The 24,651-nt window shown below is 39.3% G+C and overlaps 1 protein-coding gene across 1 annotated transcript; it reads right to left on the bottom strand.

Annotated features, from left to right (window-relative positions):
• Positions 1–7,220: 7,220 nt before the first annotated feature.
• On the bottom strand, positions 7,221–20,866 carry LOC103469150 (uncharacterized). Its single transcript, XM_081609836.1, has 5 exons — positions 19,835–20,866; positions 18,341–18,508; positions 13,360–13,484; positions 8,968–12,706; positions 7,221–8,360 (listed from the first exon to the last, which is right to left on the bottom strand). Exons 1-5 carry the CDS (start codon positions 20,285–20,287, stop codon positions 7,770–7,772), a joined length of 5,076 nt encoding a protein of 1,691 aa, XP_081465962.1. The 5' UTR covers positions 20,288–20,866; the 3' UTR covers positions 7,221–7,769.
• Positions 20,867–24,651: the final 3,785 nt, after the last annotated feature.

Here is a 24,651-nt window from a genome sequence, read left to right as displayed (position 1 = left end):
ATTGGAAAGGCATCGTAGTGAGTGTTGGAGGATCTCAAAACTATGCGAAATAGAGAAAAAAAAAACCCATTGTCAAGTTTATTGAGGACGTGTTGCTCAATAAATTTAGCACAATGTGGTCGCAACTCGTAGATGGCATGAAAAAAAAAAAAAAAAGCAGAAGTGCGACACAGCTACGGTCCAAAGATCTGCCACCTGCAACACATATTTTTCAAATAACACTATAAAGGGTGTGTTTGTGAAATACATTGTCAAATGTCCGTGGATACGCCACTTAGTTACTGATGTGAAATAAGTATTTGAATATTGTTGCAGGTGTTGGTGCTCACAACCTCTTCAGTCTGTTTAGTGTCATTGCGGTCAGAGCTGATTGTAAATGCACAACACGCTTTGTAGCCATTTGCTTACAAACTTGGTTTATCGCAAATAAGACGCAATTTGAGGCCATTTTAGACTAGAGTTAGGGTTAAACATCACGGTACTCCACACATATTTTAGAGCTTCTCGTGTTAGACGATACCCAAACACACAAACACATGACACCAACTGACAGTTTCGCACAGAGGTTTGTGACACAGCGTTTCGGAGGAGAAGGCAAACCTGTTGCATGCTTTCTGGTAGGACGGGCCTCTGCTGGAACATGATGCTCCGCAGGAAAACAGCTTCAAGGGACAACATCACCGCACAACGTAGAAAAGTCACAAAGCAAGCCTGTTGATGTTTGGTTCACGTCTGCTGCTCAGTCTGGATTTTCAAAAATACTAATCCAGGAAGCTAATCTTTAAAAAAAGATGGTCTAAAAATGTCAGAAATCGCTTAATCGTTCTCATGAGCTTGAGTTTGCTTAAAAGCTGGGAAGCGTTTAGCCAATGAGCTGCACAAAATCTTTATAGCTACTGACTATTGTCTTTTTTTTTTTAAGGTTAAGGTATGGGAGATTATTTTTTTAAAAGAACATTTTATAAACAAATAAACAAAATAAATCTCTAGCGTTGCACATGTCCAAACACTGAACTCTAAAATTGACCATGAGCTCACATCATTCCCCACCCAACATAAAGGAGCAAATCACTCTTATCATACCAACATAATAACTTTATAAGTATTAAAAGTCAAGTCTTTTTGTGTGTGATGTCATGCTCCTGCGATGCCGCTTTGATTTATTTCAAGCCTTTTTCACAATACCAAATAATTCTGGCATCAAACTGAGAGACCTGCTTGGGGAACTTGAAACTTTGAAACCCTAAGGCAGAATTTGAGAACCGTCGATACTGTTAACTTGTGTATTCATGTTCAGTTCTGCGTACTACAGTGTGCATTCTGTTTAGTTTTTTTTTTTTTTTACTTTTAATTAAGATAGAGCATTGATTTTACTGTGCTTTGATATTGTGATTTTATCCATCCATCCATTTTCTGTACACCCTTGTCCTTTAATGGGGTCAGGAGGGGTGCTGGTGCCCATCTCCAGCTAACGTTCCGGGTGATAGGCGGGGTCACCCTGGACAGGTCGCCAGTTTGTCGCAGGGCAACACAGAGACACACAGGACAAACAACCATGCACACACACACTCACACCTAGGGACAATTTAAAGACACCAATTAACCTGACAGTCATGTTTTTGGACTGTGTGAGGAAGCCGGAGTACCCGGAGAAAACCCACCATGCACAGGGAGAACATGCAAACTCCATGCAATAAGACCCGGGGCTGGGAATCAAACCCAGAACCTTCTTGCTGCAAGGCAACAGCTCTACCAACTGCACCATTGTGCAGCTCATTGTGATTTTAATTGGACTAAATCTGACATAAAAAAAATATAGAAAAAGAATCCAGGAAACAAAGATTAAGCTATACTTGAAAACAAAGGGAAGAGAGGCACATAAAAAGCTTGACAAAGAGCAACGCTAGAACACGTTTAACGAGCCAGACTTGTTAAAAATGGAAGTATACGATCACACCTGTTCAATCTGGGAGTGTGAATTTCCCTCAGAACACGAGCATTCACTTTTAACTTGATTTAAACCAAAATTGGAAAAGAGAAACCTGAACCACAGTAACTCTATGAAGAAATGAACCTCACACAACCTGCTTCTCTTACAAACAATAGCATATCTTCAGAAAACAACAAGGAACAGGGTGCATTCAGTAAGCATTGTGCGCTTGCTCCTCTCAGTGACCTTACCAACAAAGACATGCAAGTGTTTAGCTCGTGTTTTCTCTCTGACTGGTCCTCAGCGTTACGTTCAACATACGCAGAGAAGCTGCTTATTGTGGTCTTAAGCAGATTCGGATGCTGCGTTAAGTCAACTGAGGCGGCATTACAAAGCAGGACACCAAAAATGCGTTGTGGCAGCACACAAAAGCTGCGGGGCCCACCCTGTCAAGCTATTTGCAGTTTGCCTGCCGTCTTCAGGCGGCGGCAGACACGCACACTCACAATTTAAATGTCTGTTTCGAAAGCATTTGCGTCAGGGTGTACAGGGCGGACATCTGATCAGACCTCGACACCTGGTAAAAACATAAAAAAAAACAAAAAACATCCCGCGTGGAAAACAGAGCAGGTTTTTAAGCGGCGTCAGGGAGCTGCAGCTCTCCCGGGTGAGTTATGTGTACATGGATCTGCTGGGAGGCAGGGTGTGTTGCGTTTTTCACAGGGAGATCAGGTACGCCGGCTCGTTTGTAGCGACGTGCCGTGCCAATTTTGGCTGTCCTCTTTAAATTGACGCAGAAATTTCCACGCAACTCCCAAAGGCCAGCAGGTCGACGCCACAGACTCAGTCCGGGTTGAGCAGAACCTGAAACATTGAGAGGAGAAACAAATCCGTTGTAAGTGACTGTTTTTACAACATCGCTAATAGTTAACCAACAGCTTGTCCACTCTTCAAAATGGGAAGGACAAGAGAACAAACCCTTGGAAAAAATGTTTCAAATCATTTAAACATCCAGGGATGTGACAAACAAGGCCAGGCGTCAACCAACCATGCACAAGTAAAAAACAGCTGCATGTTGTTGCTTCTATGGCTCGTTACGTCTCCAGAACAATCTGCTGTAAACTGACTGTGGACAGCAGACGGCTGGGGGTGGAGGGAGGGTGGAGGGTCTTGAGGGGATGCACCCAGTTCAGGTTAGTCAGGTAAAGAGCAGGCTCATCAAGTGTAGAAAACATTTCATTAATGCATCAGCTCATTTGAACAGCTTAACACACAACTCAATATGTCAGTATGCACACTCATAATCTGGAGTGACGCATTTTATAAAAACACAAACTCTGTCATCATCAACATCAGCTTTTTATTATTTTTTTGTCTGTGAAACTCGACTTCACAGAACGAAACTGAACGCAGATGTCATATTTGTGTCTTTTTTTTGTCTTATTTTCACACTCCAGGCAAACAAAAGAAGTAAAACGACCTCTGTGTATTCAATCAAAGCAGAGCAACCAAACACCCCTGCTTAAGAAAAAAAAACAACAAAGAATACAAAACTGCTATTTGAAACAAGTATGTATTGACAACCCCCCCAACGCCCCACCTCCAAACCGCTCACGCATTTGCACAAGCACGCCTTCTTACTCATGTGAACCCGCTCGGCTCCCGAAAGCCCCGAGTTCAGTCCAGCAAAAGCAACGACATAAGAGTTGTAAGCTGTGCATGTGTCGCTTCATTGTCTCAGCTTTGTTTTTACTGGGACATCCGAGGCCGAGTGTAAATCTGACATTATAAGCCATAATGAGTTAGTAGCTCAGGACTGAATGGGTGATGTCGTAACGCATAAGTGTGTTTTGTATCCAACGTCTGAACCCGCATAAAAGACTTTAAGGAGAGTGGATAAATTGTGATTTGGCTGTGTGGGTGTTGGATTAGTGTAAGATAAGTTATTTCTCTCAGAATGAGCCAGTTTAGTCATTTACACACAGGATTTATTTTATGTGTGTGGTTAAAAAAAGACACTGACATTTGCAATGTTTGAGCAGAGAGTAAATAAAAAAATATATAGCGAGGGTGTTATGACTAGCTGTGTGCAGTCACTGTCTTACTTACAGTTGACTACATTCATAGTAAATCTAGGCAGTTTACAAATTTGGGCAATATCTGTCATGGTGAGTTGTGGAGCGATCAGTCTAAATCCAGAGAGGCAGAAACGGCAAGTTGATGATGAACACTTAATGAAAAAATGAAAAAGAACACAGGGAGCCAGAGCAAAGCAAAAAAACACAGGAAAAAGGCCAGCAGGGTAAACCACGGAATTAAGGAAATTAATTGGAGGAACCAACAAGGAGTGACTGATAATAAGTTGTATATATACTGGGGAGTTTGATTACTGAATAAGGAACAGATGGCTGATTATAAACGAGGTGCATGTGTGAAGGAGCAGAAGGCAAGCTGAGGAGAGAGAGAGTGAGAGAGACAGCAAGAAGCGAGGAAGAGTACACAGTCAGGGGGACTAGAGAAATGTATCTAAGAAATAACTAGACATAAGGAAGAAATAGACATAGTAAGCTAGAATCACAAAGAAGAACTTGAGGTAAAACAGAAATTAGGCTGACTTAATCCAAGAAAGAAACTCAGGAATACAGAATAATGAAACTAGAATCAATAAATTAAACCTCATAATGACCCAGGACCTGACAATATCAAGCTGTAGTAAGATTTTAAAATTAGCTTGAAAACTGCTGGAAGTTTCCATCATGTCATTCCTGCAGCTTAAATGGCTGTTCAATCAGTTGCCAGAGAAAGTGCCAGTGTTGCCGTTTATTGCTGGTCTCTTAACTGACTACTGCTTACAAAAACAGACAAACCTAGCACTTTGCACATTTTTCCAGTTGCAAAATATAGAAAATGATTGCGTAGTTTCTGTAAAACTATGATTGTTCAGAAAGTTACAGATCTTAAAAATTAGACTGTTCATATTTTAATACAAAATGGTAAAAAAAAGTGCAATCTCTGGATTTCTCTAGCATTTTTTAATCCTAATTGATGTGTTTGTCATTGTTAGGGTTCCTTACAAATAATTTGGCAAAAATTCACAAAAACTGACCATTTAAAAAATCTTTAGAATAGCTTGATTCCCATCGTTTTTCTTTTGTTTCCCAAATATTAGACTCAGTAACATGTAGAGGATTTTTTTTCTTCTTTTATTTTCTGCACCTTTTGCCTCCAGCATGCTCACTGAGTCCTCCAAGTATGGTCGAGATTTGCTTTTGAACCACATTAAATGAAACACAGACCAAAATATTTGATGTATGTTGACGGCACTCCTCAAAATGTAATGTCTGTTCATTTGTTGACTGTTTGGTGTTTTTGTTAAAACTTTGTAATTTTGTGTTTTTATTATGTAGCACACTGCTTTGCTGCTAAAATGTGCTACACAAATAAATCTGATTGATTGATTAGTATTCCACAGAACTTCTTGTAAAATAAATACAGAAAAAGGTGCTTAAAAACCAACAAAAACAGGTTTTATATATAACAGAAGTGGTTTAAGTCAGGATTTAATGACTACACAAAATACTGGGTATACAAAACTGAAGTCTCAGCAGGTTTAATCAAACACAGAGTTCAAAAGGAACAAACTGGGATGCCGGTGTGTCCCAAACTTACATCAGAAAAGCCGATAGATAAGAAAAAAGCTAAAAAAAACCCTTAATAACAGAAGGTGCTGCAGGGCAGGGGGCCTAACAAAACAAATATCAGAAGAAAGAACAACAGTAACAAAAAAAATATAATATATATATTTATATAATTATACAGCACTGGGGGGGAAACAGTGAAAAAAAAAAGCCTGAAAAAAGGACAGAATTAAACTTGCAATAGGTTTAAACAGTTGGACTGAAATGAGGTGAAACCAATAGAGACTTGTAATGAGGAACCAATTCTGTAAAATAGAACAGGGGATAAAGACGAGGAAATTGAGACAAAGACAGAGACGGGAACCTTTCAGTACTAGATTAATAAGTTAAAACTCTGTGAACCTTGATGCTCTTTAGTTATGTGAACTCTATCCCACCTCAGCACAACAAGACCTGTTTTTCTATCTCCCTTCCTGTTAATCCCTTAATTGCCAAAACGTTCTAAAGCCCTGACTTGTATAGATTTCTACATGTTAACAATTTTGTAATGTAATCTTTACCACAATACAGTAACTTTCCAGGGCATTTTTGTATTAGTCTGCACCTTTTGAAATGTTGACTGTTTTTTCATTCATTTTCTTGCCTTCCTTTGTGTCAGACCACAATAGAAGATTTAACATTTGTAGGTTGTACATTTAAGTTATAACTAGCATTGTGGTCATAAAATACAGATTGCCTTGAGAACTATTGCACAGGACAATAAGAATCCTGCTTTCTTTCAAGCAACATAAAATGAAAAGATCCCTTTCTCAACACTTTTGCAAATTACATGAAAGAATTAAATGACTGATGTTTAAAAATGCCAACAAGACCCTGTTTTAGAGTCTGGAGTCGGGTGATAACTCACAGGCAGGCCTGACGTAAATTATGACTGATACCTGCAAAATCGCTACATGCTGTGAAACATAATGTGAGTAATAAACCCCAGCAGGACATTTTTTGGTCATTTTAAAAATTTCTTTTTCTTTTCTTTTTTCAGATCTGAGGCCTGGATGATGTATGAATTATCTTAGTTGGCAGGGTTCCCATAGCCTCAAAGTGCAGTCATGAATGATTCATAAAGCACTGAATTCATTCTACTTTGTCTTGGACATTAAAATTCATTTCTCGGAAGCAGATTGTTACACATCCAATTCCTCAAAACAAAACAAACAAGCAAAAACTCATCTGTGAAACTCCTTGACTGGTGCTAATACTTTTAACAAAATAATACATGGAAATATGTTGCATACAATAAAACAAAGGTGTTTAAAAGTAAAAAAAAAAAAGACACCCTTTAATCTAATTACATGACCTGTTCATTTTTCTTTTTGTGCCCTGTCTTCGTAATCTGCAGGACATCTGGATCCGTCTTTTGCATAACAAGCCTTTCAGGTGTTTACTGTGTTCATCCCCACAGTTCTCGCTCCTGCTTGGCTTTGGGCGAAGGCATTGTGACTTTGTATTTCCGGCCAGAAGCATTTGAATGTAAATGGATTTTGGTGTAAACAAAGAATGAATCAATAGGCTTGATGACACACCGTGAATGAATACAAAGCAGTCGCGACAGAACGTACGACGCGCCAGGAACAACAATAGAACAACATCCTGTGTTGTGTTTCAAAATTTTTTTATTGAAAAATCTTGTTTAAACAGTAAGTCAGAGCAGGAAAACCACATTAAAACTGTCACAATGTTTTGGATTGAAAAGGCACCGCGGGATCGGTTAATTGTTTTCATCATATTCCCAACTCAAAGCTGTACTTCAGCTGAATGCTCAGCTTAAAAACCTCTCAAAAATATGTAAATAAACTTGGTAAATACAGTAAACCATAAACTGGGCAAAAGAAGGCAAATTCATATGCACCACCAAATAAAGTGAGAACAGAATTAAATTTTAATTCTACAGCAAGTTTTGGCATGTACTCCATGCAGACTGACATACAGTACATCTGAGATTTATTATGTAATAACAGTGTGCAAATTTAACACTTTAAAAAGAAGAACAAGGAAACATCATGAACTTTTCAGAAATAATAGCAAATAATATCAAAAGCAGCCACTTGTCATTTTCAACATGGACTCAGATAGTTTTTAATCCCTGTTCTCTGGTCTGATGTTTCAGTAACATATTGCGATGACAGGACAACAGATAAACCTCCTTAACTTGTGCTTTTACGTTCTTTCACCGGTGTGCCGGTGCTACTTCTCCTGCTCTGAGTCGGCTGCTTGGTCCATTTGTCTCTTAATCCCTTGAAGTTGTATAACCTGCTGAGAGTTAAGTTAAAAGGAGCCCTTGCGTCTTCTGATTCTTCAGCTGCCTGTTCAGACACTTGGTGGGCAAGAGGGTGGGCCTGAGGCTGCAGGCTGGAAAGTGTGTGGAGAGTGGAGGCCTGTTGCTTTGCAGGCTGGATTTGTGGTTGGTCAAACTTTGACCGAATTGGCGCTGCTGGAAGCTGCCGAGTGAGCAGCTGGCTCTGGGAAACCTGCTTCCGCCCGGCTGCAGACCCCATGGGAGCAGCTTTCATTGGAGAGGGGGATCTGGATTGTGATCTGCGAGGAGGTGGCTTGTAAACAAACTCTTTGACATTACTTTGAAGAGCCCTGCTTTCTGTTGGGCTGAGATCACGGATTCCCGAAGGACGAGGTGCCTGAGCTTGGGAGCCGCTAGGGGACCTCAGTGGTCGCGATGGTGAAGAGCCTCTACTGCCTGGCTGCTGATGCGGCTGAGATTTGGGTGATGGATTCAAAGGCTGCAGAGACACAGAAGGCATACTTAACCAACAGGTAAAACAGGGCAACAGTTCACTTTGTTTGAATACAAAGTGAATTGCAGTTTGCTGAGAATACGACTCGAATAGTCAGTGTGGTAATAATAATCCGAGATGGCTGCGGCCTTTTGCAGGAAGATAAAGCGTCCTCACCACAAGAAAAAAAACTACTGATTGGACTACGGTTAACATGTTGTTAACGTTTCAGGGTAACACTTTATTTGAAAGGGGGTGAATAAGACTGTCATGACACTTTCATAAACACGAAACATGTTCACAGCATACCTTCAAGGATTTACAGGAGTCGATGACCCAGTGGGTCAGGCATATTTAGCAGCAAAAAAGGGGACCTACACTTGATCAGGCAGGTGATAACAATATTATATCTGATCACTGTATTTTCACAGGTACTTACAATACCACAACAAAGCTATCATTGCTCTAGAAATACACTTTCTAATTTTTCAGCAGTGTTACAGTGACTTTGATCGACGTCTATTGGAGATTTTTAGTTGGTAGGAAACGTCTATATTCTCTCTAAAGAAACAAATGATCTAATAAGAAAATGTGACATTCATGACTTCCATACCTTCTGTCCTGTTGTCTCCCTTGCAGATTGCCTCTGTCTTATCTCCGTATTGCCGGGGGTTAGTGCAGCCTGGTTCGTTGGCTTATTCTTGCTGGAAAGGGATTTCTTTGCCTCAGATAAAACCCTTTCTGGTTTAAGTTCACCAGTGGACAACCGCTTTGTCTCTTTCTGCACTGATTCTCCGTCTGTCGTGGCTCCTTCAACCTGTCCCCCAGGGGCCTTACTGAGTTTTAAGGCCGTTTCTTTTAAATCACTCTCCTTTTTCAAAGACCTAGGCATTTGATTTAACTCCTTACTGTCTGTCCCCTCCGTGCTCTGGTGTACTCGCTCCTTTTTCTCTGTGTTGCTACTGCTTACCTCAATTTTAGCACCTTCTTTGCTATTTCTTCTATTTGTTATCTTTGACTCACTGTTTTGACCTTTTGTCCCAAGCACAGAGGTAGGGGGGTCTCTAAAAGTCCAAGATAAAATACTGGATTCACTGGAAGAAGTACTATGACTTGAACTGGTTAATGTAGAAGCACTGGAACTATTATCCAAGTCAGCAGAACTAGTGCCAACATTTCTTGAAAAACAACAATCTGAGTTAGTTGGGCTGCTATTCTTTCCTGTCCCATGGCTGCGACTCCCACTTGTGTCAAGATCAGGTTCATGTGAAGGAGATTCACTACATTCAAAGTACTCTTCAGAGGTAGTGGAGTCCTCTCTTGGTGATAAGTAATCATCACTGATATCAGTTGTAGGCGTTTGTAGGTCTGGTGAGGTTGTTCGTGAATCTGTGGTAGGTAGATTTGGAGGAGACACTTTTGGAGCTGAGCTTTGTACATCAGCTGTGGGCAACTGTGATTCTTGTTTGTTGGTTTGCAAACTCAAATCCATTGCTTGCACATTGGAAAAGGGTAAATGAAGTGTTTTTCTGGAGAAGTATGCAGGTACTTGTGTTATGCAAGCTTGTTCTTGAAAGGTGTTGTGCATGTGTTGTTTTACTGAGTTTAATGTGACGTCTGTGCCGTCTACTGATGGGACTTGTGCTTGTTTACCAGGCTGACTCAGTGCATTTGCAGCACTGTTTATACTGCCATCATGGTTTTCTTTGAGTATGTAAGTGTTGTGTGATATATCATCTAATGTAAAGTTACTATATGATATTATTTGAGGTTCATGGCATCTTGCAAGGTATGTTTGAGTATTTGTCGCTTTGGCACATTCCAAGTTCACCAGGGTTTTATCAGAAGTGCTGTTACTTGTGGCTATAAAGTCTCTGTGTGTCTTTGAATCAACACTTTTAGGGACTAGTTCATTAACATTCACAATGGCTGAGCTTGATGAATCTTTTGCTGAAACATCTGACTTTGTTTCAAGTTGGGTTTCAGTAACAGACTGCACTTCTGGTCTGTCATTGTGTTTTCTATCAGTTTCCTTACCCTTTGTCTTTTGGGAAGTGACGGTCTGTGTTTCCTGTTTGGTATCTTCAGGAATGTTTGTGTTCTCTGTTTGTTTTGGATACTTTGTTTTGCTGACACTGTTTCTTCGCAAATCTGGGCCACTCTCAAGATTTTTTACTGGAGATGTTTGCACCAAACTTGTTAAAGCGGAAGCATCGGTAACAATTTGTGGCCCTAAACTGGTCTTAGACCTCTTGTCCACAGAGATTCCTGGAGTTGTCTCAGTATTGTCACTGACTCTGTCTTGTTTAAATAGTTGGTCAGAACAAGGCTTAGAGTCTGGAGCCACAGAACTTGTAATAGAAGGTGCAGAGGATGGAAGTAAAGGTAATTCTGGAAAAGAAGATGTGGAGGGAGGATTGGTTGAAAGTGAGCTAGTAGAGGGAGTTGAATTACAAGAAGTTGTAGCTGTGGTTGAAGCCACTGCAGTAATATTCACAAGATTATTTTTGGAAAGTGAACTTTCAGATTGTGTCGGAAAAGCAGAAGAAGTCGCAATGTACCCTGGACTGTCAGGGTTTAGGGGGTTATGAGTCTCTTGAGAGGAGATTTTAAGTTGTGTATCAGCAGCACTACTGTGTGACTCTTGATTTGATGCATTTTGGGAAGTGACAATCTGTGTTTCCTGTTTGGTATCTTCAGGAATGTTTGTGTTCTCTGTTTGTTTTGGATATCCTGTTTTGCTGACACTGTTTCTGCGCAAATCTGGGCCACTCTCAAGATTTTTTACTGGAGATGTTTGCACCAAACTTGTTAAAGCAGAAGCATCAGTAATAATTTGTGGCCCTAACCTGGTTTTAGACTTCTCAACAACAACAATATCTGGATTTGTCTCAGTACTGCTTTTGACACTATCTTGTTTATGTATTTGGTCAGAACAAGGCTTAGAGTCTGGAGTAACAGAACTTGTAAAAGAAGATGCAGAGGATGGGTGTAAAGGTAATTTTGGAAAAGAAGACGTGGGTGGAGGAAGGGTCAAAGGTAAGCTAGTAGAGGGAGTTGGATTACAAGAACGTGTAGCTGTGGTTGAAGCTGCTGTAGTAATAGCAACAAGATTATTTTTGGAAAGTGAACTTTCAGATTGCTTGGGACAAGCAGAAGAAGTTGCAATGTGCCCTGGACTGTCAGTGTTCTGGAGGTCACAAGTCTCTTCAGAGGAGATTTTAAGTTGTGTATTAGCAGCACTACTGTGTGACTCTAGATGTGATGCTACATCATTTTCTTCTGTATTTAACTGAGTTTGTTTGTGCAGTTGAGATTTTTGTGCATTGTTTGACTTCAGGGTGTTTGTTCGATCCACCAAAGTACTTTGTGTTTGTGAAACAGTTGCAATTTCAGGTTCTTTTACACATATAGATTCTTTGAGGGACTCTGACAAAGAACTGGTTGTGGAGGTAATTTGGGCTTTGTATGAAGGTTGTTCATTTTTAGGTGTGAGTGCTTTGTTGCTAGATTGTGGTAGTGTTTGTGGAATAAGAGAAACAGGACCTGAATCTGAATCTGAACGCAGTTTTTTCTCCATTTGGAGAATTTGAGTTTCGCTTTTGTCGAAATTTAACTTTTGTCTGTGCAAAGGTGAGTTTTTTTCAGGTGCCATTTCTTCATTGTTATTGTCAACACTTTTCTTTTCTGGTTTTGCTTTATCCACCAACAAACCGTCAATCTTGGGTTCACTTTGTGCATTTCGATTTCTGGGCTTTGCAACCTCGGGCAAAGTTTCCTGTGGCTTGCTGATTGGACTGCTAAACTTGATTGCTTGGCTGATTTCAAACATCTCAGAACGTTGAAGATGAACTTGGGTTGGTTTTTTAGAGTCCCGGATATTAATGAACCCTATCACATCGCTTGGTGGATCAGGTTCTGGCCAGGTGGGCAGATATGAGAGTAAGCATGCTTTCTCTAGACCTAAAAGTCCAGGATGGATAGGAGGAGCATCCTGTGGCGGATCTTCACGTGTTCTCTTCTGCTTCTTCTTATTTTTTGGTTCCTCTGAAACTTCAGACTCTTTGGGGCTATCATTGCTATTCGAGCTCACGGGGCTAGGGCTACTTAAAGCAACAAGTGCATATTTGGGGTTGTACAGTTTTCTAGCAACAGCAGTAGGAGGAGGAGCCACAGATAAAACCTGATGTCGAGTGTCTGGTTCAGGCTCAGGATCTGTGGTGACTTGGCGTAGGTCAACAAAACTAGACGTAACATACAGGTAGCGAAACACTTGGTCAAAAGCATCCACAGCCTGGCCCGTGGTAACAGTGATGAGATTTCTATCCAGACGTGAGGACATCCATGTGAAACTAAACAGAAAAAAATAATAAGGAAGGATCATTAATATGAGCAGGCAGGTTATTTTAACAGGTTCTGTTATTTTGAGTTTTTACCTCAGCAAATTTGGAATGCAAAATGTTACGACAACAGACTTAAATACTATATTTATATATATTTACATAAATTGTACAAAAACATATCACTTTTTTACCACTGTAAACCAGACAAAACTTTTCCTATTTGTTCATTCCTAAAAAAGTAGCTTACCATGTCATGTAAACAGGAAATGTTTAGTCTGATTTATTGTCAAGCAGTGAGAGAATAAGGTTGTCCCTTTTTATATAATGTGCTTTAAAGATCTTGTTTCAACAAAATAGAAATCTATCAATGGGGTGTTTTGCTAATCAATAGAAACTATAGTAGTAAAATATTTTATGGATAAAAACGCAAAGTTACATTATTTATCATTAAATGTGGGTGTTTACCTTCTAACTAACCTGAGATGCACACTTTAATAGCAGTAACAAAATTGCTTATCGCATGGACAGAAGATATTTCTTGTACATCAACGAAGTAATTTAGCCTAAAATTAACAAAATGCATTATTTATTCCAATCACCCCATCCTGAAACCCTAAAATCCATCCAGGAAAAACATATAATCATACATACTGTACACTGACCTGTACGACCCAGACACAGCTTTGTCTCCATCAATGAACATGAACCTGTGCCCGAGTTGCCCCTTGACCCTGGTGCAGTACCGAGTGTAAAACTCTGCGCCTTCTGTGCAGCGTACACGAAGATGCTGAAACGCAAACAGATATTTCTATTAGGACCAAGTTTATACTTTCTATAACAAAAGCATTTTTTACCTCTTAACATTTTCTCTTTTTGTACATTAAATCCACAAACTTCAGTATATTTCATTGGGATTTTATGAGGAAAAAAAGACAGCACAAGGCAAAGAAAAATGATACTCAAAAGTATGTTGTGCACTTGCATTTTGTCCATTCTTCTTTTCAAAATGTTCCATTCTAATTTCATCTAAACTATGACATTAGTGACCTTGCCCAAAATGTATTTGTTGTAATCTGTGTTAATGTTATGAAAGTTCATAAAAAAAATTATTTGTGTTCAGTGTCTTCCAGAAAGATTGCGTACGAAAATACTGCAGCAAAAACATTGTGCAACCACATACTTGTAGTAGTGGAAAGATACTTGCATAGCTTGTTTAAAGGGCCGAGACACATGTATTCCTTCACTTGATTGCACTTTTAACTTTCTCTTCCTGTTCTCTTTGTTCTCCTGGTAAACACATTAGCTGTGTCAACATAACCTAATACATTCTCTTATATACAATTTTTTTTTTTTGTGCAAAATCCGTCTCTGGATTTGTAATCTCCATTATTTTACAAACACTGTTGGACAACTAACAATTCTGAAGAGTCTCAGATTTTCTTTTTTCCTGCTGAGGTGTAACATTCTTCTTCTTTCTCTCACTCGCATGTGAACTCATCTGCTCCTCCACCCTTTCTGTTTATCCAGCCCTCCACCAACTCCAACTCATCGCCTACAGCTTGCAGCAAAATCTCAATCTGTCACACTTGTCTTCCTCCTTCCTGCCAGCCACCTTCTTCTCATTCAGGCGCCCAGTCGCAGCTTTCCTGCAGACTTGTCACTTGTGCAGATTTGGCATTAGCTCCTCTTTAATGTTCTACAGCTGCCCCACATACACACTTCCCGAGCTGTCAGCGGAAGCTGCAGGGGTGCCAGTGTGTATACACCACCATTAATATCATTAAAGGTTATACCATTTTCTTTGACGTACCAGGTTCTGCTCCGGCTACTGCTCCCCAATAATTCAAGGCACCACTATGTTGGGTGACAGGGAAAGCTAAAACCTCCTGTGTCCTCCAGGCATAACCCAACAGAAATGAAGGACATGACTCAGCAATAAATATTTGTCTGCTTCCCCACATGCCGTTAAAACACAGATTGCATTTCCTTGAAGCACTGTGTGAACCATGTAAGGTCTTTGTGTCATTACTGCGATACAGTAGTTCAGTTTTCCAGCATAGATTAGCAGCTATGAGAGGAAAATACCACAACATCTTAAAGGGTCTACTTTCTTGGCGACCTTCTTTTTAAATCATAAATTAACGTGATCTTATTTTTTTTTTAAGAGCGAGGTTAATTTTCACAAGCTGCACCTATTTCTGATTATTGCATGCCCTGTAGAATCAACAAATCCCTTACACGAGGTAGGTTGAAACATTTAAAAAAGTTACTACTCATTCCCTGGGCATTTTCAGAGGGATGAGGAGCAACATCAATGACATCTATTAGTCTGGAAGAAGGTCGAAGCCATTTTCAAGTCTTTATGACTCTAGCAAACCACAGTCACATGGGAAGTCACACAAGATCCAACAAGAACACCTGAAGCAGTTGCCAGAATTAAGCACAGTAGTCATGATTCAGCATCCGACACCGGGCAACAGTCCATTAGTAAATAAAATTCTCAATAAAAAAAACTCTGAATTTTGTGTTTACTGCAGGGATCTATGTCTGATAATAAAACATGTTTGATGATCTGAAAAACCCCATGCAAAAAGCTCTGCATAATCCTTCATTAGGCACAAATTTAAATGTTGAATAATATATTAATGCTTGAGTGTGGATTTTTTTTTCTATTTACTAGAATAATCAATTGCTTAGAAAATCCATGAATGCAAAGGCAGCCTCAGTCATGAGATATTTTTATGTCTTGAATAATAGGCTGTTGACAGTTTCAGGCTACCCGAGTCTAAAGAATGTGAATCTTAGAAAAAAAACAATTCAATCTTTTCTTTTTATTGTCTCTCGAATGTGACACTTCTCTTGTTTTTACCCCAGTCTTCTTGTGACTGGTTGATAAGCCACAGGCCAGTCGATTACTCCTCTCCTAAAATTACATGCTGAAGAAAGGAGTCCAGGTAGAGTCCGTCGGTAAGAAGGAACGAGCCGAATCATCAGCAACCCTTCTGACTAAGACATGAGAGACTCTCCCATTCATCTATAATGAACATGGTAACTTTCTTTAAGAGCTTTTCAGCACATCCCCGTTCTGAGTCCAAAGTGGAGAATCACCAACATCACCAATACCTTTGCCAAATCAACAGTCTGTCAGTCAGTTTAATCTTCACCCATTTGTGCCAAGATATCATTGACGGTCAGGCCTGTAGAAATCCAGTCTGACCTGTAAGCAAAACAACAGCCTAACACTAAAAAAAGAATAAGGAATCTTATTCTTTTTTTAGTGTTGCTTCAAGTACGGAAAGGCAGTTCATCTAGATTGAGTTGAATCCATCCTTTATTTTCCTTTCCCCTCATGTAGTAGAGATAAGAATTAAATTAGGGTATAAATTGCCTTATCTGATGCTCCTAAGTTGACAATAAATGTTTGATAAATAATTTTTTATGAGCTTAGATAATATTTTTGAAGGTTCAATTCCCCATTGACAAAAACATTGTCCATTTAGTCGCAGCACATAGAGTTCAATTTGAAATTTCAATCAATTCTTGATTAGGTTTATTACCAATTATCACTTATTTTCTCTATAGCCAATTTTCAAAGTGTTCCTGTAGGGAAACCTCTTCTTCTTTTGTGTCATTTACGTTGCTCAGTGGATAGGAGAGTGTTTCATCCTTCTGAATGATTTTGAGACGAGACTGATAGTCATGAGACTGATAGCAAACCGGAGTTTGCTATCTATTCAATGGTTTTATAACCGTTGAATATTTCAACGCTGCTTTATTGCGCCACACTTAAAAGGAGTGCTGCTTTACGACTGCAAATGACAGAAGTATGGAAGACATTTTGACCAGAGCTGTAAACACAGCGCCTGTCAAACCACGGTAAGATGCCGACTGTCTTTTCCCTAAAACAGAGACATCTTGCTGTCTAGTTCCTGACTAATTTTAAAAAGTAGGGCAACTTCAGGCTAAAAGTGCACAGTGCAGATGTATTACTAAGGGCAGGACTAGCACTTGGCATCTCACACTAAAGAAGAAAGGCAGAGCTGAGACAACCTGGAGAGAAACAGCAGACAGCAAAATGCTCCTCATTTTCATACGAAGGGAAACGCAACAATGATGAAACGGACAGAAAATCTTGCTCAACCAAAACGTCCGCATTCACTTATCACGTTATAAGCAATGCAAACAGAAGTTCATGTTCATAAACTAGATACTCTCAAATGACACAGTGGCATTTTATGCTGTTTTGTTTGCAAGTTGCACCCAGATGGCACTGAGAGTCTGTTAAGCTGTTACACGCTGCATGAATCACCTCAGCTGACAACCATCATCTGGCAAGGAAAGAGTTTGCACATTCATGACTTGTTTATGCGTATTTAAAAATCTACTGTGCAGTGCAAAAACTCCCACCCATAAGTGTTTGTGATATTTTCATTAAAATCTATTCTGCTGAGATGGTGGCCAGAAAATATTAGAAAACCACCACTAAGACAGAAGCAAGATTCTTAACAGGTAAATAAGTTTAAGCACTTTTTATTTAAAAAACTGATTGGAAAAGAAATGTGAGGGACATGTTTACATTGTACTTATAAAGGATATAGTATCTCCAACTTGTCTTGTCAAAACGATTCAATTTAGTAATGAATTTTGATCAAATACGTCAGCCTAATCTCGCTTTGGAAATATTAAGTCCATGTTTTCAGTGGAAAATCAAATCAAATCCCATTAAGCAATTGTTTTTTACTGAACAACTGGTGTCCCACTTATTGCAGAAAGGGGTCTGTTACCATTCCTTTGGTGAAGTCTCTTCAGATTACCCAGAGTCCTTTTTCCTCTATCATGTTGCCATTAAATATCATCTCTACGTGGTTTTGGGGATACATTTACTGAAAGACCCAGTGACACAATGTCTATTTTCTGTCAAAGGTCATTAGATTTCTCTAATAAGGTTTGTATAGGAAGCATCTGTTTTTAGAAAAATGTTTTAACTGTTTGGTTTTTTTTACATACAAATTGCAAATAGGAGTAGCATCAGTGATTTTGTTGAAAACAACATAAAACAATTATTTCTTGATGAGGAATTATTTTCCCCAATGAGCATTCATATTAAAGCTTGGAATTTTCATTATTTTTAGTGTGAGATCGTCCTACTGCAATAATAATAATAAAAAAACACATTTATTTTAAGGGTTTTAGAACATCTATACCAGGGGAGTCAGTAAATGTGAAGGGTGGAGTCGACCTCAGCTTACAATTCATTTCAATCACAGTTACTTAAGTTGACATGTCTTCATTTTACCAAAACCATCTCTCCGCTTTATGACAATTAATTACATTTAATAACATCCAACATAAACACACCTCCTTGTTCAGTGCCAACCGAGTGTTCTAAAGCATTTTATTTGAGCGTGTTTGTGATTCAGTGTGAAAGAGAAACCAACGGCAACACAGAAGTCTTTTTTTTTTTAATTATATATAACACTTGATAGTCATTTTGTAAAAAGTTATGCGTGCCAAACCAAACTGGCACACCTACCCTTGTTATATAAAGTACTAATTTGCTAATTTACGGCTAATTTATTCCAAGACGGACATTTCTGTGATGTTTTTTTGATACCGACTTTGAGGTGGGAAACAGCAGCTTACCTTCAGGTGCCCGGCATGCATGTTAGCCCTCCGACACATCGAGAGGAAATGAGGTAGCATTGTGCGTTCCAGCAGGATGTAAACAGACACCTTCCTTTTAAACCCGGCATCTAACAGATCTCTGAAGATGTCGATGTCGGTGAAGACATCCATCACCACGGCTATCACCTGGAAAAGAAAACGACTTTTGTATCCCTCTGGGTAATCTTAAATAATGTTCACCACCTGTTCAAGCTTTAAAATATGCATATTAATGCACACATGATGGTGCTCTTAGATTTTAGCAGGTTTAATGCCTTAGACTTTTCACGTCTTAATACATCTCACACAAAACAATTAAAATTGCTGTAGTTGAGACGCAATTCAAATGAGGGCTAATCATCCAATTGTTCATTGACAAAGCATTTCAATGAAGTAATCTGAGAATGTTTCATTCAAATATTTTTTTTTTCTGGAGAACAGCTGCTGTGGACTAAAACAAGTCATAAACTGTGAGGCCTCGGATGAGTCAGTTGCATAAGCTGACTCATGCACATGCGCCCTATCAGTACACTGCACATGCTCATGCAAATATTCGGCTTAACACGCGTTAATGTTGCAGGGATGGCTACAGTGTGAAGTACTTCTTTGATAAAGTACCATAATCACGTTGCACTTTACTCTCTACTGACACTTGCTCTGCAGTGGACTATGGACTCTGGTCCTCACATGATGTATACAGTTAGTCAGTTTTAATTTAGCTGAGTTTTGTTTTTAAAATTGGGAACCTAGTTACCTGACAGTCATTTTTAGGGCTGAGAAATCAAACGTATGTGAGAGTTTCCCACAGTAAAGCCAAACAGCATGGTTTGGTTTACTCATATGTACACATTAGGCACACACTGGATATTCTGGTCATGGTTTTTCAAAGGTTTTAAAACAACTATTCTGAAAAAAAAGGCAATGCTTTCCTTATAGATTGAAACAGCATTTAAGAAAACTAAATTTCACCATTTCAAACCATTATAAACTACAATATCTGGATTAGAACATATGCAACCAAATAAGGGCAATTTTCCTAGTAGTTATCTAGGATCTTCCTAATGGTACAAGAAATGTCCATTTTTGTATGTTCACAAATAGAGTAAAGGGCTAAGTTGTACCCTAAAATCACACACAGTAATCACCATCATTAGTTGTGTTCAGTGATATTTTCTAATAAATGGACAAGCAATTGGGTAAAAAAAAAAAACGTATTTGTTTCGTTTTGTAGTGCTCCTCTAACCATGCCGCCCCGGGCAAAGAACCACATACCTCACAAAAAAAATAAAAAATAATAATTACTGCTATACAGAGCAGAACAGCAAAAAATATGGTATTCTATGAGATAAAAGAAAAACTAAATGTTCATTTTTACATGTGCTCATTTTTATTTTTATTTAATGTTTTCCTCATTTATCACATAACAGAGATGGTACATAAAATATGACACTGAAGTAAACTGCAAACACCTACCTTCTGCGCCTGTGCAATCATTTTTCTGACCACTTCTTTGATGTGGGCCTGACCCTCCATCGGGGGCTGCGTGTACACTGTCGTGCGTGTCACCCCTCTGTACGCCTCGCTGTCAGGCCAGCCCAGGTCCATTTGCGGGATAGAGGTGTCCGAAACGTCCGGCCAGTACTGCAACGACAGCGGCTCCGGCTCGTCCTCTCCCTCCCCTGAGAAAAGCTCCGCGTCCGGGTCAAAGGGCTCAAGAGCGGCGGTCAGTGTCTCCTGCTCCAGGTCGGAGAGGAAACCCCGCAGGCCGCGAGCCTCCAGGTACTTAGCGAAAGTCTCGCGACCATCCCGGAGGAGCGCTTCAAGCGCGAGACGCTGCTCCTCACAGTAGAAGAACTCCGGTTTGGACTCGTAGATCCGCGGGTTTACGTTGTTATCATCCAGGCACTGGATCTGGGATAGAGCCATTTCTTTGAGCTGAAAATATTTACTAGGTTATGACACAGCTATGAACACTTTAAAACTCCGCAGTTCTTCCAGTCTTTTTCAGACTTTTGGCAAAACAAATATCTTCATTCTCAGCATTTTTGACGTTTAGGACTTAGACCATGTCAGAATAAACAGACAAAGTCGCTCCTAAAATCCAGTGGTGCGTTTTAAAATTCGGCCATTGCTGGTATGGAAAGGAGAAGTCACCCAGCAGATAGTGAGAGTGACATGCCTCTGGCTGCACCGCCTTACGGGACAGGTGCCACGCCAACAGGTAAAAAAAAAAAGCACCCACCCACGCGTGACGTGATAGACTTTCCAAGCAGCAGCTTGTTTCACGAACTTTGAATGGCATAAAAATGATGGATGGAGATATGCCGCCCTTATTCCTAGTCTCATTAAATCATTAGCCGCCAGCACATCTTAGAATGTGTTGTTATACTTGTTCTGTCTTGTTTTTTTTGTTTTTTTTATTTTGCAGGCAGAAATTTGCACCAACCAGTTTTTAAAATACTAAAATAAAGAAGATAATTAATTTTTTTTTTTTTGGACAGAGCACAATAATAATTATAGTCATAACAGAAAGTAGCCCTGTGGATTTTTTTTTACATAAGCACACTAACTTATTTCATAACCCTACATAATCTTTAAACCCTATTAGTTTGATAACTTGTTGTAACAGCATTCACTGCCCTCATTTTGCATTAGAACAACCCAGACTCCACAAATATGGCAATTAAGTTAATAGCGGTTTCATTTACGCAACTCCTCTCTGCAAATCACAAAGTACGTTTTTGAAAATACATCTGTCAAAACAAATACATCACATATGGATTCTTGTTTAATATTCTAACAGATTCAACCTCAAATAACTGTTTTTAGGTTAACACAGTCCAGCATGATTTTTTACTTCACTGTTTAATAAAAAAGGGGTCAACAGGAGTGTCACTTTGGCAGCTCTAGACCTAACTGAAATGTCCAGTGATAAGTTGTGCACATATTTATTAGCAGACTTTAAGTGCACATGTGTAAGTTAAGTCATATGGCTCTGATGACTAGAAACTTTATTGCATGTAACAACAACAAAAAACTGTCCTTTCAAGTTTATGAAACTGAAAAACCAGCCATCCTATAGCATTTCCCTGGAGCTTATTAGAACAGGTGGAGAGGAAAAAAAGCTCAACTTTTATTTTATTATTATTATTATTATTATTATTATTATTATTATTATTTTTACAGATTTTGGACTCTATAGAAGCACATGTTCCAAAGTTTTAATGTCTCATTGTATTCATATTTGAGTCATGTACATATTTGAATTCATTCTTTTTGACATTTTTTTTTTTTTTTTGCTTCATGCACTGCCGAAATTGGACATCTGTGACCTTTTCAACTTTTCCAGGCTGTTTCCCCACTCATAATAGGCTTTTGGAGAACACTTCAGACAGTCTGCTCATGTCTATGGCATAGTGGGCTGACACAGTGTCAGTGCAGGGGACTCCTCTGTAGAAACTTTGTGCCTTTGGGGGGAAAAGTGTTCAAATTGGCTTCAGGCTATGACATCGTGCCATGCTTTCTTAAAATGCTCTGGGAGCGACATACATTCATGGAATGTGATTTGATATGACAATCTGCTGCACAGACTCTATTTAAGAATTGATGATGCAGAACATCTGCTACCATTTTGCGAATTGTTCGTTGACTTCGTGATGAGGAGCATCTGAGAAATCTTCATAGCGAACTCAACTTCAAGATTTGGAATAATACGGTTGCAAAAGCTACAGTTTTGCTTTTTGCCTACATGAAAATAGTTTTTGGTAAGAACAAAAAGGAGATATCTAAAACAGTTTTGCATGTTATGTTATTTTCGTCCTCTACTACGGGCATTTCTCGACTTGGCAAGCAAATATTTCTCAACTGGCACAAAAGGTCCAGACCAATGGAGGAAACAAACTTATAGCGGACCAAAAGTAGCAGGTGAGAACACACCGCTTGTTCTGGAAATAGCATTCACACGAAAGACTATCACGTCTTTATGACTGGAGTGGCTTAAAATGGTAGAAGTCCACATTAGTCTTTTTACCCCTAAGACTTAGTCTCATAGGGGGAGATGAGGTTCATCAACTTTCTTTGTAGAAGAAATCACCTCTGCAACGACTCAGTAAGGTTGTCATGTGTGGTGGATTTAGTGCCACCACTTGAATGGGAGCTCTATCATTTGAAATGTCAGTGTACACAGAGTGTTTGTCACGAGAATTTGGGTGGTAAATCCCAACATGCAGGGGGGCCAGACAGGAAGGTATGAATTTGCCCCTTCTGTCCTATTTACATTTTTTTCTGAACTGAATAAAACAAGCTTTTTTTGTTGTTAAAAATCGAAATAATTCAAAACAAATATAGAAGATAAAAACACATTGTCTATTTATTATGTGCCTCCTCTTGCCTTGGCTTTAGTATTTCATTACTTTAGGTGAAATAATTTTTAAAAAATCGTCTGGATGAAGATTTTCTCAAAAACTGAGAAAAAGTTAAATCTGGTGGCGCAGTTGGTAGAGCTGTTGCCTTGCAGCAAGAAGGTTCTGGGTTCAATTCCTGGCCTGGGTCTTTCTGCATGGAGTTTGCATGTTCTCCCTGTGCATGGTGGGTTTTCTCCGGGTACTCCGGTTTCCTCCCACAGTCCAAAAACATGACTGTCAGGTACCCCGCCTCTCGCCTGGAACATTAGCAGGAGATAGGCATCAGCAACCCTCCTGACCCCACTAAGGGACAAGGGTGTAAAGAAAATGGATGGATGAAGTTAAAACAATCAAGTCTAGCATATTTTTGGCCTTTAAAGCCTAGAATCTCAGTGTGTCAATGTGCTTCTTGACAGAGCTGTTCTCCAAAATTTATATTTTTCTTCACTGGGAATTATTCAGCTGGAGGCCAATTTGCATTATAAACTGGTTCAGTTTGTTTTTTCAATCTAGCACCCTAGAATAGCAGTGATGTCACACCTCACACACCTTCCTTCGCTATTTGCTTTCTAAAACTTTCTTTGCTGATGATTTTCTTCGTGTTTCTGACACTCTGCTTCCTCAGTATAGGCCATATTTCCTCTTTATTCTGGTTTTTCTTGTTTTTCTCTTCTAGCCATACCCCAGATTTTTTGTGTCATTTTTCTCTTCATAATCACAGCTTGTTTGTCTCTGCCTCATCAAGTTACTTTTCCCCAATGCATTTTACTTTGTGACAGTGACATTTAGAGCTTTTACAGTGTATGAGACAAATATCTATTGCCACACAGAGACTTCAAAGTGGCTCAGCAGCTTCCAAAAGTATCAGAGGAAGATTACAGCCATTCTATTTGTGATACACCTTTAACTCCTTTGTTCTCCCACGCTCTCCTCTAGAACGGTGTTAGTTTATTGACTACCTGTCACTGGAGAGCCAGAGGTGACTCTTTGAAGAGGAGGGGGAAAAAAAGCTGGTTTGACAAAAACAACACAAGGAGAAAAGAACGTAAAAGGAGAGCAAATTCAAGCGATTCAGTCTCTGGGAATTACAGACTACAACCCTGCTGCCAGCTTCAATTCAAGCAGAGATAAATTGTTGCTCATGCACCGTCAGAGAACTCCCTGGATAAAGTTTGACCTGATAATATGTCGATAACGCGAGCGGACTGGAGTGAGCTCTCCTCTGACTCATCATCAAATACAGAAGATGAGTTTATTGACAAGTCAGACTTTTTTATTCATATGTTGTTTGCTTTGAAATTGACTGCTGGTCTGTTCACTGTAGATATGTGGCATGCATACTGAAATTATAAATTACTTTTGACCAGCGATTACATCTAGAAATCGAAGACAATCAAAAATCGCTGGAGAGAAAGGAACCTAGGCCAGTAAATTTTAAATAGTGCTTGTGAATGACTTTAGTGATTAACGCATTAGGAATATAATCCGTCTTCAATTTCATTCCTCTCCACTGACCTGTCAGTAATTTATTCATCACTTCTAATTGACCAAGCACTAATTGTCTGACAAGCTCTCTAAGCAGTTAGTTGCCCACCATGAACATGTTTGGCACAGATTCAATGAGTTGTTTACTTGCTCTGAATACCAAATATCACAAGGTTGAAGACAATGCACAAAATAAAATACTCTTTTGCATCCACTCTATAATTTCCAATATGGTTGAAAATACCAGAGTAGATATTTAGATTATGAGGCACTTTGGTGAAAGCATGGTCCTCCTTTGCAACTTTAGTGACTAAGATGATCGATGCTTATGCTGGTGGATTCTCAGAATCTGATTTAATTTTTGCTCTTATTGCCTCACTTGGAACGCATGAATGAAAAGCA

The sequence above is a fragment of the Poecilia reticulata genome, chromosome 8, assembly GCF_904066995.2.
Source record: "Poecilia reticulata chromosome 8, P_reticulata-male-v2, whole genome shotgun sequence".
Taxonomy (NCBI): Eukaryota; Metazoa; Chordata; class Actinopteri; order Cyprinodontiformes; family Poeciliidae; genus Poecilia; species Poecilia reticulata.
The sequence above is the reverse complement of the archived record's forward strand: the minus strand, read 5'-3'. Positions and strand labels throughout refer to the sequence as shown.

Excerpts from the sequence above, each read along its gene's own strand:
- LOC103469150 (XM_081609836.1), bottom strand. The coding sequence starts at position 20,287 with ATGGCTCTATCCCAGATCCAGTGCCTGGATGATAACAACGTAAACCCG. Across the intron at positions 12,707-13,359 it reads GCTGTGTCTGGGTCGTACAG|TTTCACATGGATGTCCTCAC; the intron begins GTCAGTGTACAG and ends TTTTCTGTTTAG. Across the intron at positions 8,361-8,967 it reads GGGAGACAACAGGACAGAAG|CCTTTGAATCCATCACCCAA; the intron begins GTATGGAAGTCA and ends GTGTCTCTGCAG.